The sequence below is a fragment of the Sapajus apella genome, unplaced genomic scaffold, assembly GCF_009761245.1.
Source record: "Sapajus apella isolate SASKATOON/1434 unplaced genomic scaffold, GSC_monkey_1.0 scaffold107, whole genome shotgun sequence".
Classification (NCBI taxonomy): Eukaryota; Metazoa; Chordata; class Mammalia; order Primates; family Cebidae; genus Sapajus; species Sapajus apella.
Window position 1 is genome coordinate 6,687,350 of NW_022437047.1, and position 13,780 is coordinate 6,701,129.

At 37.2% G+C, this 13,780-nt stretch overlaps 1 protein-coding gene across 1 annotated transcript; it reads left to right on the top strand.

Annotated features, from left to right (window-relative positions):
• The first annotated feature begins 5,675 nt into the window (after positions 1-5,675).
• Positions 5,676-12,240, top strand: LOC116537213 (cyclin-Y-like protein 2). The gene is made up of 4 exons (XM_032259273.1): positions 5,676-6,119; positions 9,034-9,085; positions 9,866-9,985; positions 10,889-12,240. Exons 1-4 carry the CDS (start codon positions 6,025-6,027, stop codon positions 11,057-11,059), a joined length of 438 nt encoding a protein of 145 aa, XP_032115164.1. The 5' UTR covers positions 5,676-6,024; the 3' UTR covers positions 11,060-12,240.
• The last annotated feature ends 1,540 nt before the right edge of the window (positions 12,241-13,780 follow it).

Below are 13,780 nucleotides of genomic sequence, written 5' to 3' on the forward strand. Positions count from 1 at the left end.
ATAGAGTGTGAAGACTTTCTCCCACTCTGTGGGTTGTCTGTTTACTCTGCCGATTGTTCCTTTCCCTGTGCAGAAGCTCTTCCGTTAAGTCTTACCTGTTTGTTTTTGTTGTATTTGCTTTTGGGTTCTTGGTCATGAAATCTTTGCCTAAGCCAAGTCTAGAAGGGTTTTTCCAAGGTTGTCTTCTAGAATTTTTATGGTTTCAGGCACAGATTTATGTGCTTGATCCATCTTGAGTTGATTTTTGTGGATGGTGATAGTTGAGGATCCAGTTTCATTCTCCTGCATGTGGCTTGCCAATTCTCCCAGCATCATTTGTTGAATAGGGTTTGCTTTCTTCACTTTATATTTTAGTTGGCTTTCTTAAAGATCATTTGGCTATAAATATTCGGGTTTATTTCTGGGTTCTTTCTTCTGTTCCATTGGTGTATGTGCCTGTGTTTATACCAGTTTCATGCTGTTTTAGTAACTATGGCTTTATAGTATAGTTTGAAATTAGGGAATGTGATTGATGCCTCCAGATTTGTTGTTTTTGCTTAATTTTGATTTTGCTATGTGGAATCTTGTTTGGTCCCATATCAGTTTGAGTATTATTTTTTCTAGTTTTATGAAGAAGAATAATGGTATTTTGATGGGAATTTCATTGAATTTGTAAATTGCTTTTGTCAATATGGTCATTTTTACAATATTCATACTACCCATTCATGAGCTGGAGATGTCCTTCCTTTTGTTAGTGTCCATCATTTCATTCAGCAATGTTTTGTGGTTCCCAACAGCATATCAAAAAGATAATCCACCGTGATGAAATGAATTTCATACCAGGGATCCAGGGATGGTTGAACATACACAGGTCAATAAATGTGATACACCACATAAACGGAACTAGAAACAAAAATCACGTGACCATCTCAATAGAAATAGAAAAAGCATTTGACAAAATCCAACATCCTTTTATGATGAAAACCCTCAGCAAAATTGTCATACAAAGGTCATACCTCAATGTAATAAAAGCCGTCTAACAAGAGAAAGAAATAAAGGGCATCCAGATCAGTAAATAGGAAGTCAAACTGTCACTGTTTGCTGATGATACAATTTTATACTTAGAAAACCCCAAAGACTCCACCAGAAAGCGCCAAGAAACTGATAAATGAATTTAACAAAGTTTCAGGAGACAAAATTAGTGTACACAAATCAGTAACTCTGTTGTACCGTAACCGCGAATGCTGAGAATCGAACCAAGAACTCAGCCCCTTTTATAATAATTGCAAAAATAAAATAAAATACTTAATAATAGACCTAACCAAGGAAGTGAAAGACCTCTACATGGATCTTTCATGGTAAGCCTTTCTTTTTTTTAACCTACTAAATTACTAGGTATAATTATTTTCTAGTTTTTGTTACTAACCTACTATGTAACCCCTTCCATTTCTTGTTAAAGATCATAAAACTTCACACTCTTTATTCATGCTGACTGCAGTTAGATGATTTGTTTCTTTTTGTTGACTACCTTAAATAATACTTATAAACAGTAAACTGTTAGGATTCTTTTTGGTGTAATTAAATGTAGTGAGACTTATTTTCCAAATTATAACTGAATTCATTTATTAAATACTTGTCGAAGTTTTTGATTTACACAAAATTCTGTCCTCAGCAGCGGGAGGTAGAAAGAGTAAGAGCCCCTCCTTACTCTTATGGAGAGGCATACTTTCTCATGAGGGAAATACTCAGCAAGAATTAGTATCTTGTAACCAGTGGTGAATTTGATTAATTAGTGTACAGAAAAACAAAAACAAAACTTTTTTGTGTGTGGCTGCTGACAAAGAGATCCAAGAAGATAGTAGGAATCAAGCTTGCTGAAACAAGGAGAGAGAAAAACAGTGTTCTGGGCAGAGAGCAAGGGTATAGCAGGAAAATGCCTAGGTGCAGGTCAGATGATTTATAGAATGAAATTAATCAACTTTTGAAATGAATGGCAATGTTCTCTGAGAGTTTCATTTGAGTCATGTCATGGTAGTCTTATTTAAACATGAAGTGAAAGTTAAAAATTTATCTGTTTTCAGGGTGTGAGAGAATATTTAAGTGATAATCTTTTTATCCTCCACATAAGAAAGCAGGACTAGAGAAACCTATGGCTTCCTCACTTGGTGGTGGCCTAGCAACCCTTGCACACAGAACCTCTGAATGTGACACACCTGTTTTGTCACAATATTGCCTGAAATAATACATGTAGGATTAGTAAGTTTGTGAATACATTAGTCTTGTATTCATTGCAATAAATTTCTCTCTTATCAGTATTATTTAATACATTATATTTTATTGTAATAAATTAATAGAAATTCTCAGCTGCTTTATATCATGGTATAAAAAACAGTGAAATTGTATTTTAAACTTTCGTCATTATATGTAAAGAGAATTCATAAAATCCTTGTTAGGTTTGATGACAGGTAGCATATTAAGAGCAGCATTTTCTAACCCATGTCTCAATATCATCTCTGGAAGTTAAGAGCCTCCAATGGTTTTCCTGTACAGTGCACATGGTATCACACTCAGGAAGTTCATGGAGTGTAAGAAATATCTTAGTGCTTTGTCATTTGACATTTTAACTGAGAAAAAAAAAAAAGACACTGATAAGTGTACCTTATCCTTCCCTTCCTCTTTAGATATATACGAATCCTTTTTCTTCGAAATGCAGCTCATGCTCAACAATCTTGCTTGAAGACAGCACAACCGGCCGCCCTCATTTTAAAATGACACTAAAATCGTGAGTATGACTATACTGCCAAGGGACAGATTAAAATTATTTCAGCCATTTGTTTGTCCTCTTCAATCAGTTTAAGAAATTGGAGTCAATTATATATTGATACCAGATTCTAAATATTAAGTATCAATTTCTCTTTTCATCTACATCATAGTGGAAGGAAAAATCTCTTAGCAAATAAGGAATTTCAGAAAAAGTGTTGCTATTTATTTGATGCCTTTATGCCTTAAGAGAATGTTGAATGCAACGATAGGTTCCCTTTATTGAATGTTTTTTGTGAAAAATTAGTTTCTCAGTGAGTTTCAGACCTAAGTCAATGTGTACTACTTTGGACATTAGTCTTAGAAGAAGGAACAGCTTTTTCTCCTAAGGCACCACAGTGTGTCTGCATTTGAATTTCTCCTATTGTGCATGAGCACCTCAAGGGCCACAAAGATGCACTTTGAGAGCACTCTGAGATGAAGTTTATTTTTTAAAAGGAACAACCACCAACACCACCATCTCATGGGTTGTCCAGTAATCATTATTATAATCTCTTTGGTTATGAGTGTTGATTTTTAGAGCACAGTTTACAAAGTGCTAATTTAGAATATTAATGTCCTTATATTTAAGTTTACTTTTCATTCTAGAAATATAACTAGCTAGCTTACAAACAATTTTGTTTTGAATGTGCTAGCCTTTTTAGCTAATTCAATTGTCAGTAACTTTTACTTTAATTAAAAATGGCAGGTTTACGCTCATAATAATGTCACTTTCCTCCCTCCCTTATAACAATAGTTGAGATGAAATTGTGTTTCAGCAAAAATTGGAATCAAATTATGTCTTAGGTGCTGAACTTTAGGACCTATTGAGTAATCACTAAATGTCTGTAGTCAGCCAAGTTTCTTCAATCTTTTTTCTTTTCTTTTTTTTTTTCTTTCTTTCTTTTTTTTTTTTTTTTGAGACGGAGTTTTTCTTTTGTCTTATTGCCCAGACTGGAGTGGAGTGGCACCATCTTGACTCACCACAACCTCCACCTCCCAGGTTCAATCAACTCTGCCTCAGCCTCCCATGTAGCTAAGATTACAGTCAGGCACCACTGCACCCAGCTGATTTTGTTTTTTTGTTTTTCGTTTTTGTTTTTCTTTCTTTTTGGAGACTTGAGGTTTCTCTGTGTTAGTCAGGCTGGTCTCGAACTCCCAACCTCAGGTGATCTGCCCACCTCTGCCTCCAAAAGTGCTGGGATTACAGGCATGAGCCACCACACCTGGCTGTCTCTTAAATCTTTGAGCATAAAAACAAACAAACAAACAAACTACTTTGGCCAAAGTCCCTGGCTGCTTTTGAATTCAAGCGATTTTTATGTGTTAACATAGAATTCCAAAGTAGCTTTGAAGATCGCCTTGTTCAAACAAATTTCATGTTTTTTCCTCATTCTTCTAATTTTTAGAAGTCTACTTTCAAAAGTAACGTAAGTTTTAATTTGCCATCAGCAAGTTTGGGAAATGATCATTTGGTGTATTCACTCTTGGTGAAATAGAGGTTTATTGAGCAAATTAATAGGGCAAATTGGCTTCAGGAAAAGATTTTGAAAAATGTTCATCACAAGTTAGTAGTGCTTTGTTATCAGTGGGATAGGTGGAACTCATTGGGATTGCTTTTGCAAAGTTTGTCTTCAAAATACATGTCTGCAAATACATGTGTCCTCCAATCTCCACTTTCCCTCTATCTCCAGGCACTGAGAAGCCTTTTAGGAAAACATAGCATCTTTATGTGAAGGAAAACATCCCAGAAGATTCTGATTTTCACCCCAACTCAATCATTTCAAATTTTGCTGAACATTGAAATCACCTGGGAAACTTTTACCAACAACCCTGATGGCCAAAGTTATATCCAATGCTAATTATTGAAAATGAGGCAGTTATTAAAGCTTCTCAGGTGATTTTAATGTGCAGCAAAATTTAGAACCACTGCCTAATTTGAGTTTAGGGCAAGAAACTGCTCCTGTTTGTTGGGACCTTGGGCAAGTCAGTTTAAAGATTTGTTTCCCTGACCTGTAAAATGAGTGTTGGATTAAATGTCTTGTAAGATCATTGGTCCTTTCCAGCATATAACTTCAAATTCTGTGATTTTAAAATTATTTCAGAGATGAAAACTACTTGAAGCACTATAGGCATATCCATCTGAAGTGCTAATTTTACAGGCTTTTTAAAAAGTGCTATTACTAAAATTGAGATTTGCCTTCCCTCAGTTATTTTGAGCCTCATTGTAGATGCTGAGGGCAAATGGAAGCACATAACTTACGTAAGAGAACCTCTTGTTTTCTGATACACAGCATCAGTGGGTAACTTAGGAATACAGTTACATATATCTGAAGAGTTCTATCTGTTCATAAATATTTCAGTTAAACTAGCTGAAGATACCTGCCATTGATATTACACTGTTTCATGCTATACTACCTTGTTAGCACTGCTTATTTTAGGATTGCTGTACCTGTCATTGATGTCTTGTGAGCTTGTTTACTCATACATTTTCTAATAATTATGCAAAAGCAATTTTAAATAATTTTATTTGTTATAAAGCACTTTCATTATGTTATGCATTTTTTGGGAAATAATTTTAAAAATGGGTGGGTAGGAGACAGTGAACTAAACTAAAATGCAGGGCCTAACATCTTAAAAAAGAAACCACTACTGTGTGGCTGAAATTTAAACATAATGTACACATAGATATAAATTGCATGAGTCATGGTTTGGCGGCTCAAGCTGTAATCCCAGCACTTTGGGAGGCTGAGGCAGGCAGATCACTTGAGGCCAGGAGTGTGAGATCAACCTGACCATCATGGCAAAACCCCATCCCTACTAAAAATACAAAACTTAGCCGGGCATAGTGGCACCAACCTGTAGTCTCAGCTACTTGGGAGGCTGAAGCATGAGAATTGCTTGAACTTGGCAGTTGGAGGTTGTGGTGAGCCAAGGTTGCGCTGGGCTACAGAGCAAGACTCTGGGTCACACAGTAAATAAATACATAAAATAAATTTCATATGATGAAAGGTTTTGTGGGTAGAAGAACATATAACGGGGAAATATGTTATTATTTATGTATTATAATCATCTACAGAAATACGTTTTCTAATAGTGTATTGTATTTCCTTGCATTTTTGTTCTCATATTTTTGCTAAAACCCAATAAATGAAAATAAGAAAGTGCCTTTATGGTACTGTTCTGAACTAGAAGGTTTTAATTTCAGGGCCGCTAGGAGAGTTTCCACCACACCCTTTTAAAAAAATGTCTTCAGACCTAACAAATGATAACATCTATTGTTATGAATGTTTTTCCTTCCACAGTGTGGCCTTAGAGATATATTATCTTATCAAGAAAAGGTGAGCTTTTTTAAAAACTGTCTTGTTATTCTGGCTAATTACTTTGCAAGCTATCAAGCTCTTTAGGTCGCAGCTCTAGACATCATGAGCTGTATTGAGCCTACTAAAATATCCAAGCAAATTATTTGTGTTTTCTTTGGTCCTTAACACTTTTAATTCTTAAATGATTGGGAATCTCAAAGAGTATGTATTTATATTGATGATATTGATATTTATGGTCATAGAACTATAAAATTGAGATTTTTTTCAAAATCTATTTTTAGTTTAGATTTCACAGCCTTACCACTGTTGCTATCTTGATCTAGATAACGCTTTGTCACGAGGACTGTCCTGTGCATTGCAGAAGGTTTAGCAGCACTGGTGGCCTGTACCAAGTAGATGTCAGTAATAACCCATGACCCAGGTTGTGACAACAGAAAATACTCCTTGAGAACAATATTGTTAACATAAAATTTTTAATGAGAAAATAGATTTTCTACAACAAAAAGTTGAGTAAAAAGTGCGTCATATATTTATATTATTGAAAACCTCGAATGTCGCACTTAATAGAAGACAGCTGGATTCTCTAGGTCTTTTTCTGCAATTTGCTTTAAGAAGCAATAAGATGGCCAGGTGTGGTGGGAGGCACCTGTAATCCTAGCACTTTGGAGAGGCCAAGGTGGGCAGATTCATTTGAGGTCAGAAGGTTGAGACCAGCCTGACCACCATGGTGAAACCCATCACTACTAAAAATACAAAAAATAGCTGGGCGTGATAGTGCATGCCTGTAGTCAAAAAAGGGAAGCAATGACATGACCTAATCTCATGCAAATATGTAGTTGGTAAAAGGTGCATTTTTAAAGCTTTGAGACAGCTGTGTGTATTTAATAGTAAGTGAAAACTTGGCAAGTGCTACTTTTTAAAATTAGTTGCAGTGGTATTATACATATTAATAAATTTATTTGGTCAGCACTCACTAATCTGTCTTGCATGGTAAATGGATCTTCCCCCCATACTTGCATTTATACTATCATGCATTAGTTATTTGGAATATATTGGTTTATGTTTTATTGTGTCAAAAATCACTTTTAACCACCAATATTATTTTAAGTCGTTAAGTATTGAAAAGCTGTCAAGCCTACAGTAGAAGGAGTGAGATTTTCAAAGTCCTCAGGAAAGCTTAATTTATCATTGGGAACACGTGCTTATTTTCCTTGAAGTGACAACCTCAGTTCATTTATTTTTGAGAATGATAGTTGTCCTTTTTTTTTTTTAGACTGAGTCTCACTCTGTCACTTGGCTGTAGTACATTGGCATGATCCCACCTCAAGCAATTCACCTCAGACTCCTGTGTAGCTGGGACCACAGAGGTGTGACACCACGTCTGGCTAATTTTTGTGTATTTTTGGTAGAGACAGAGTTTCACCATGCTTCCCAAGCTACTCTCGAACTTCTGAAGGAGCTCAAGCGATCTGCCTGCTTTGGTCTCCCAAAGGGTTTGGATTTTAGAGGGATGAACCAATGCACCGGCACAGTAGTACTTTTAAATAAAAATGATGTCTGTGTAAAAAGTGATTGTTCTGCTCACAATTAAATCATGAATTTTTTTAAACACAACTGTACTGCAGTCAGCAGAAGTGCTTCTTCTTAGCTTTCTACTGATTCAGAATACTAAAGAGACATGTCAAGATTTAGTAACACCATTAATTTTTACCGCCTCAACAAAGATATTCTTAAGTACTTTAGACTGCTTTTTAACTGTAAGGAACAATAAAGAACAGAATTACTACCGGTGTAATTGGTACCACTGTCTTGATTTAGGCTGAGAAACCAGCAGCTTTATCCACTTTTGCTTTTATACAGTTATGGCAAGTGTCTATGAAAAAGTAATCAGTGTCTTTGTATTACTTTCTTAATTCAAAAAAAAAATTTGTATCAACTTTCTGAGGTTGAATTAGTATAATTATCAGAACAGTGTCCAGCAGACACAGTGACTCAGGCCTGTAATCCCAGCACTTTAAGAGGCCAAGCAGATGGATCACCTGAGGTCAGGAGTTCACGACCAGCCTTGCCAGCATGGTGAAACCCCATTTCTACTAAAAATACAAAAGGTAGCGTGGTAGTAGGCGCCCATAATCCCAGCTACTCAGGAGGCTGAGGCAGGAGAATCACCCGAACCTGGGAGATGAAGGTTGCAGTGAGCCAAGATCCCACCATTGCACTCCAGCCTGGGCAACAAGAGTGAAACTCCATCTCAGAAAAACAAAAACAAAAAAACAAAACAAAGAAAAACAAAAGAAAACCATGTTGACCTCTTAGGCCTTCTCAGAAAGGGTCTTCGGGATCCCCAGAGGTCCACAGAGCACATTGGGAGAACCACTGGTTTATCACACAGGCACAATGCATTAGTTTTATAAAATTTAAAGTTAATCAAAGACTAGCCTCTTTTAAAATAAAAGGGCAGATGAGTTTTTAATTCAAACAACAGAAAATAAATAAATTCATCATGAAAGTATACTACAGGGGACTAAAAAGAAAGGAAGCTAGGAAATCAGAATCACATGTACATTTATTGAAGTCCTAAAGACTTTATTGCCCACCACTACTGCTTTGTAAAACATTCTTGTGTTTCAATGTGTGGTTAAGAAGAGAGAAAATATGTTTGGTTTATTGCCATTGCCTGTTAGGGAGGGTCAATACCTATAGGCAGTTCTGACTGGTTATTGTGAAAAAGACTTCACAGTACAGGATATGATGTGCTGAGGAAGAAGAGGTCGGGTAACATTCTGCAGTTCAGGATCCAGGAGAAGAATTTGTAAAAATGTTTGCTTTGGTGAAGTAAACACCAAAGCACATAGGAGGCATTATTATACTAAAAAGGTATTATACTACGATATTCACAGTTTTTGAAGTAATGCACATTCTTATTTTGTAGAGATGAAAATAGAACTTTGGAAATATTTGATGAACGTATATTCCCACTTCATGTAAGTGGCACTTTTATTGAGGTTGTATTTTTGTTATAGACTTGTATTTGTTTCATGCTGATGTCAAAGCCATCTTTAAATCCTCCCCATTTCGTGTTGCATTTAATCATCTTAGATGTTGTAAAAAGAATGTATTAGAATAAGAACTGATCTGCAGCTCTGTTTAGTGAACTAGTATGAGTAAATCTACTATCGAAATAACAAAAAATGTATCTTTTAAAAGACAGTTATTAGTAGCATCAAGCAATATGAGTATATGTAAATACTTTTAACACAGAAGTGTGACTTTTATGAAGAGAGTTAAAAATAATTTAAGTTTAAATCAACCTACATGTTATAAAAATTTAAAAATGTACTTCCTCAAGTACATAATAGCCAGATGTGGCTAGTGACTATTGTATTTAACAGCATAGGCTTAGAGCCTCATGGTTACAGGAAACTGTATTTTCTCAAAGTTTATTGCAGAAAATGACATACCATCAGTAAGACATTAAAGCCTAAGAGTAGCTTACATTTGGATAGAATTATGTGGGGCAAAGAGGAAAAAGGGCAAAAATTTTCTGAACTTTAGCTCATATGATTTTTAAGAGAACGTTGATGAGTATTAAATCATTATGGTATTTAAAGATCCCACTGTTCTTATTGTAAAAACTAAAAGACACCTCCCCAATCAAAATTATTGTAAATGATACATGTTGACAAATGTGAACACTGCTGTCTTAAGAGCACTTCAGGTTTTCTCTTCAAAGGATACTAACTTTGCATCCTTTCTTCTTTCAGCGAGGAGAGGTTCCGGAAGAATACTTCACGTATGATCCTACACACAAAATCATTTTCAAATTTATGCGTACTCTGTGCAATGCCAAAAAGGTAGAAGCTTACTTAGTAATCATAAGTTTGGTAAGATATTTTCTATTTATAAAGCATCTTTAGAAATTGGTCTTGTAGAGTGGCCTGGCCAATGTGGTTAAACCCTGTCTCTACCAAAAATACAAAAATTAGCCAGGTATGGTGGCACACCCCTGTAGTCCCAGCCACTTGGGAGACTGAGGCAGGAGAAGTGCTTGAACTCAGGAGGCAGAGTGCAGTGACCTGAGATCAAGGCAGTGTACTTCAGCCTAGGCAAGAGAGCAGGGCTCTATTTCCAAAAAAAAAAAAAAGAAAGAAATTGATTTTGTAAACTGGGTAGTATGTTCCTGATTTTAAATGAAAGTAGGTTTCTGAAATTATCTCAGAACTTTAAGAGAAACTTATGAAAGCAAATACACACATTTGAGTTAAATCATCATTATGGCTTAAATGTTGCCTTGCGTTTCTCATTACAGAACAATTATTATTAAAGGCAGCAGGAGGGATTTCTGATTTCTCCCCCCACACTTCAGTGCACACATGCGCACGCAGTATGCACACATCCAGAGCATGTGGATGGCTTGGAATGAAGAGCAGTAACAAGACCACCTGGTTCATGGGCAGGAGTGTGTGCCATTGCAGGTCTAAACTGAGTCCCAGGGTGTATCCCCAGGCAGTTCTCATGTATGTTGTGATTGAGAGCTACTGCCCTCCATTCATTCTTCCTTGGATGTGTTAATCTACCCCCGCTGGGCAGAGTAGGTAGCAGAAATATTTGGGCTATGATTGTGATATGGCCCCTTACTTAACCTGATGAAACAAAGTCTCTGTAGAACATGAGAATAAAAGGCATCTACTTTCTGGTCAAAACCAGAAGTATTCTGGTTTTTCATAAGAATTCTTATCAGAGCACTCTAACTGAGCTAAATCAAAGGCCAGTGCTCTGTTTTCCAGGTATACATAAAAAGACTTCTAGAGTGTGCTAATATCAACCTTTGTCCATCCAACTGGAAGAGGATTGTCTTCGGAGCCATTCTTCTTGTCGTCAAGTTTGGGAGTGATGTGGCTGTGTGCAATAAGCACTTATGCAAGGTCTTTGAGAAAATGACAGTTGACAATATGTGAGTTTGTACGGTTTTTGTGAACTTTCTAACCATTGTTGAATACTTTATTTGCTCCCATAAACATAAACACTTTGAGAAATACTTTTAAAGGTCACATTATGCAGATAATAAGAATGGGCATAAATACCACATACTCTTTCTCCCCAGCTTTAGAAGAACAGTTCATATTTTTCACTATTCATTGTTAGGTCTTGGTAAATTGCCATTGTAATAATCTCATAAATGGAAAAGTATTTTTCTGGTGAATGTTTTTGGCAAATATCTTAACAGTGTACAGTGAGAAACATAATAGTACAGTCAGTTTCCTTATGGCTTTTACAAGCTGTCTGCAAGTTCTAGTCCCTTTGTGAGGAGCGCATATCTGGCCTTTGAAATAATTGTTTGCCCATTGATAGGTCTGGGGCCTCTGCATTGTGAAGTATAGCTTCACCCTGAGCCATACGTTGTGTATTTGCATTTGCTGGTGTTCTCCTGCTTTTCTCTGAAGATCCGTTTTATAGAAACCTTGAGATACAGAATAGCCACAGTTCCCTGTGCCCCGTCCTCTCCCCATTAGGAGTGTTGCATCACTGGGCTGATGAGTTAGAAGTTCCAGTGTTCCCCTCAGGCAGTCTGAGAAACATTGTTGGGGCATCACCCCATGCTCACCACACTCAGTAGATTCCCGGGGCATTAATGCAACCACAGCAACACTTGGAGGGCCCCAAGGTATCTATGAGAATGCAAGAAATCTTGCTGAATCATGGGATTGCTCATAGACAGCAACATGACACTGAAACAGGAGCTTCATGTGTCTTTCTTTCAGTCTGGCCTCATGACTGCTGTAAAGGGAAGGATCTTGAAGCTAGTTTGTAGGGTGAGCCAGGGAGGCATTTCCAGCACAGGTTCTCACAGTGTCCATTAGACAGCAAGAATGGCTCTGTGAGTGACACTTGGAAAATCTGAAGGAACACCTCTTGATGACATAGAAGCATATGAAGCATATGAAGATGAAGATCCTCAGGCAGTGGAAAGAGGTTTTTGTTTTGTTTTGTTGGTTTCTTTGTTTTTACATTTGCCTATTACTCCAGATAAGACTGTGATTCAGGATGTATGCAGTCACAAATAGAAGTCTCTGCCAATTGTGCTCCCCACAGGAATAACAACTTTAGCAACTATCTAAATAAAAAAGCACCTCCATAAGAACTGAAAATTATTTGAATGTTCATATGATGTGGTTTTAATGTCATATCAGTGAAAGAGGCACTGAACAGCATAGAAAAGACAGTCTTGAATTGTTGATGCCACCACTGTGAACCTGTGGCAAGGAGAGAGGCTACGTGCTTGGGGAAGGGAGAGCACAGCAGCTGTGGGACTTTGCCTGAACTCAGTGCCGCCTCGTCATAGCAGAACGCAAAACAAAGCTGAATCCACCCAAAGCCCATCCACAGAAAAAACATTTAGACTAGCCCCAACCATAGGGGAATTATTCATCCCCGTGGTTGGAACTTGAGTGGTGAAAGCCTGGCTGCCATGGGATAAAATAGTCTGGAATCCTTAATCAACCTGAAAGCCTGTCTAGGTCACAAGGACTGCAACTCCTAGTGCCATCTGGACAGACTTAGTGCTGTCCCAGAGGTCATGGCCACAGGGGTGCTTGTATCACTCCTATCCCAGCTCCAGGCAGCTTAGCACAGAGAGACAGACTTCATTTGTGGGAAAGTAAGTGAAGAAGTGAGTCTCTGTCCATTAATCTAGAGAATTCCTTCAGGACTGATCTCAGACCACCAGTGTGGAACCTCCACAATTCTGCAAAAAGCAATGACATTCTTCACAGAAATAAGAATAAAAAAAGAATCCTAAAATATATAGGCTCAGAATATCCAAAGCTAACCTGAGCCAAAACAAAGCTGGGGGAATTACATTATCTAATTTCAAGTTACCCTCTACACCTGTAGTAACCAGAACAGCATGGCACTGTGATTAAAAACAGACACGTAGCCCAGTGGAACAGAACAGAAACCCAGAAACCAATTCATACATCTGCAGTGAACTCATTCTCTATGAAGGTGCGAAGCACATGCAATGGGGTAATGACAGTCTCGTCATTAAGAGCTGCTGGGGAAACTGGATATCCACATGCAGAAGAATGAAACCAGGCCTCTATTTCTTACCTTATACAATCATCAAACCAAAATGGATTAAAGATGTAAGTCTAAGCTGGGCATAGTGGCTCACACTTGTAATCCCAGCGCTTTGGGAGGCCAAGATGGGAGAATGGCTTGAGCTCAGGAGTTCGAGACTCTCTGGGCAATGCAGTATCTCTGTCTTTTAAAAAACTAAAAATAGATCTAAATCTAAGACCTCATATATGAAACTAAAATAAAACAGTGGGAAAACTCTCCACGATATTGGACTGGGCAAATATTTCTTGCATAATGTTTTATATGCACAGGCAACCAAAGCGAAAATGGGCAAATTAGGTCACATCAAGTTAAAAAGCTTCTGCACAACAAAGGAAACAGTGAACAAAGTGTAGTGACAACCCACAGAATGGGGGAAGGTATTTGAAAACGATCTGACAAGGGATTAATTACCAGAATACCAAGGAGCTGAAATAACTCCATAGAAATAAAAATAACAATCTGATTTTTAAAATGGGCAAAATATCTGAATAGACTTTTCTGAAAAGAGGACACATTAGGCAGGCTTGGTGGCATGTGCCTGTAATTTCAGTGGTTTA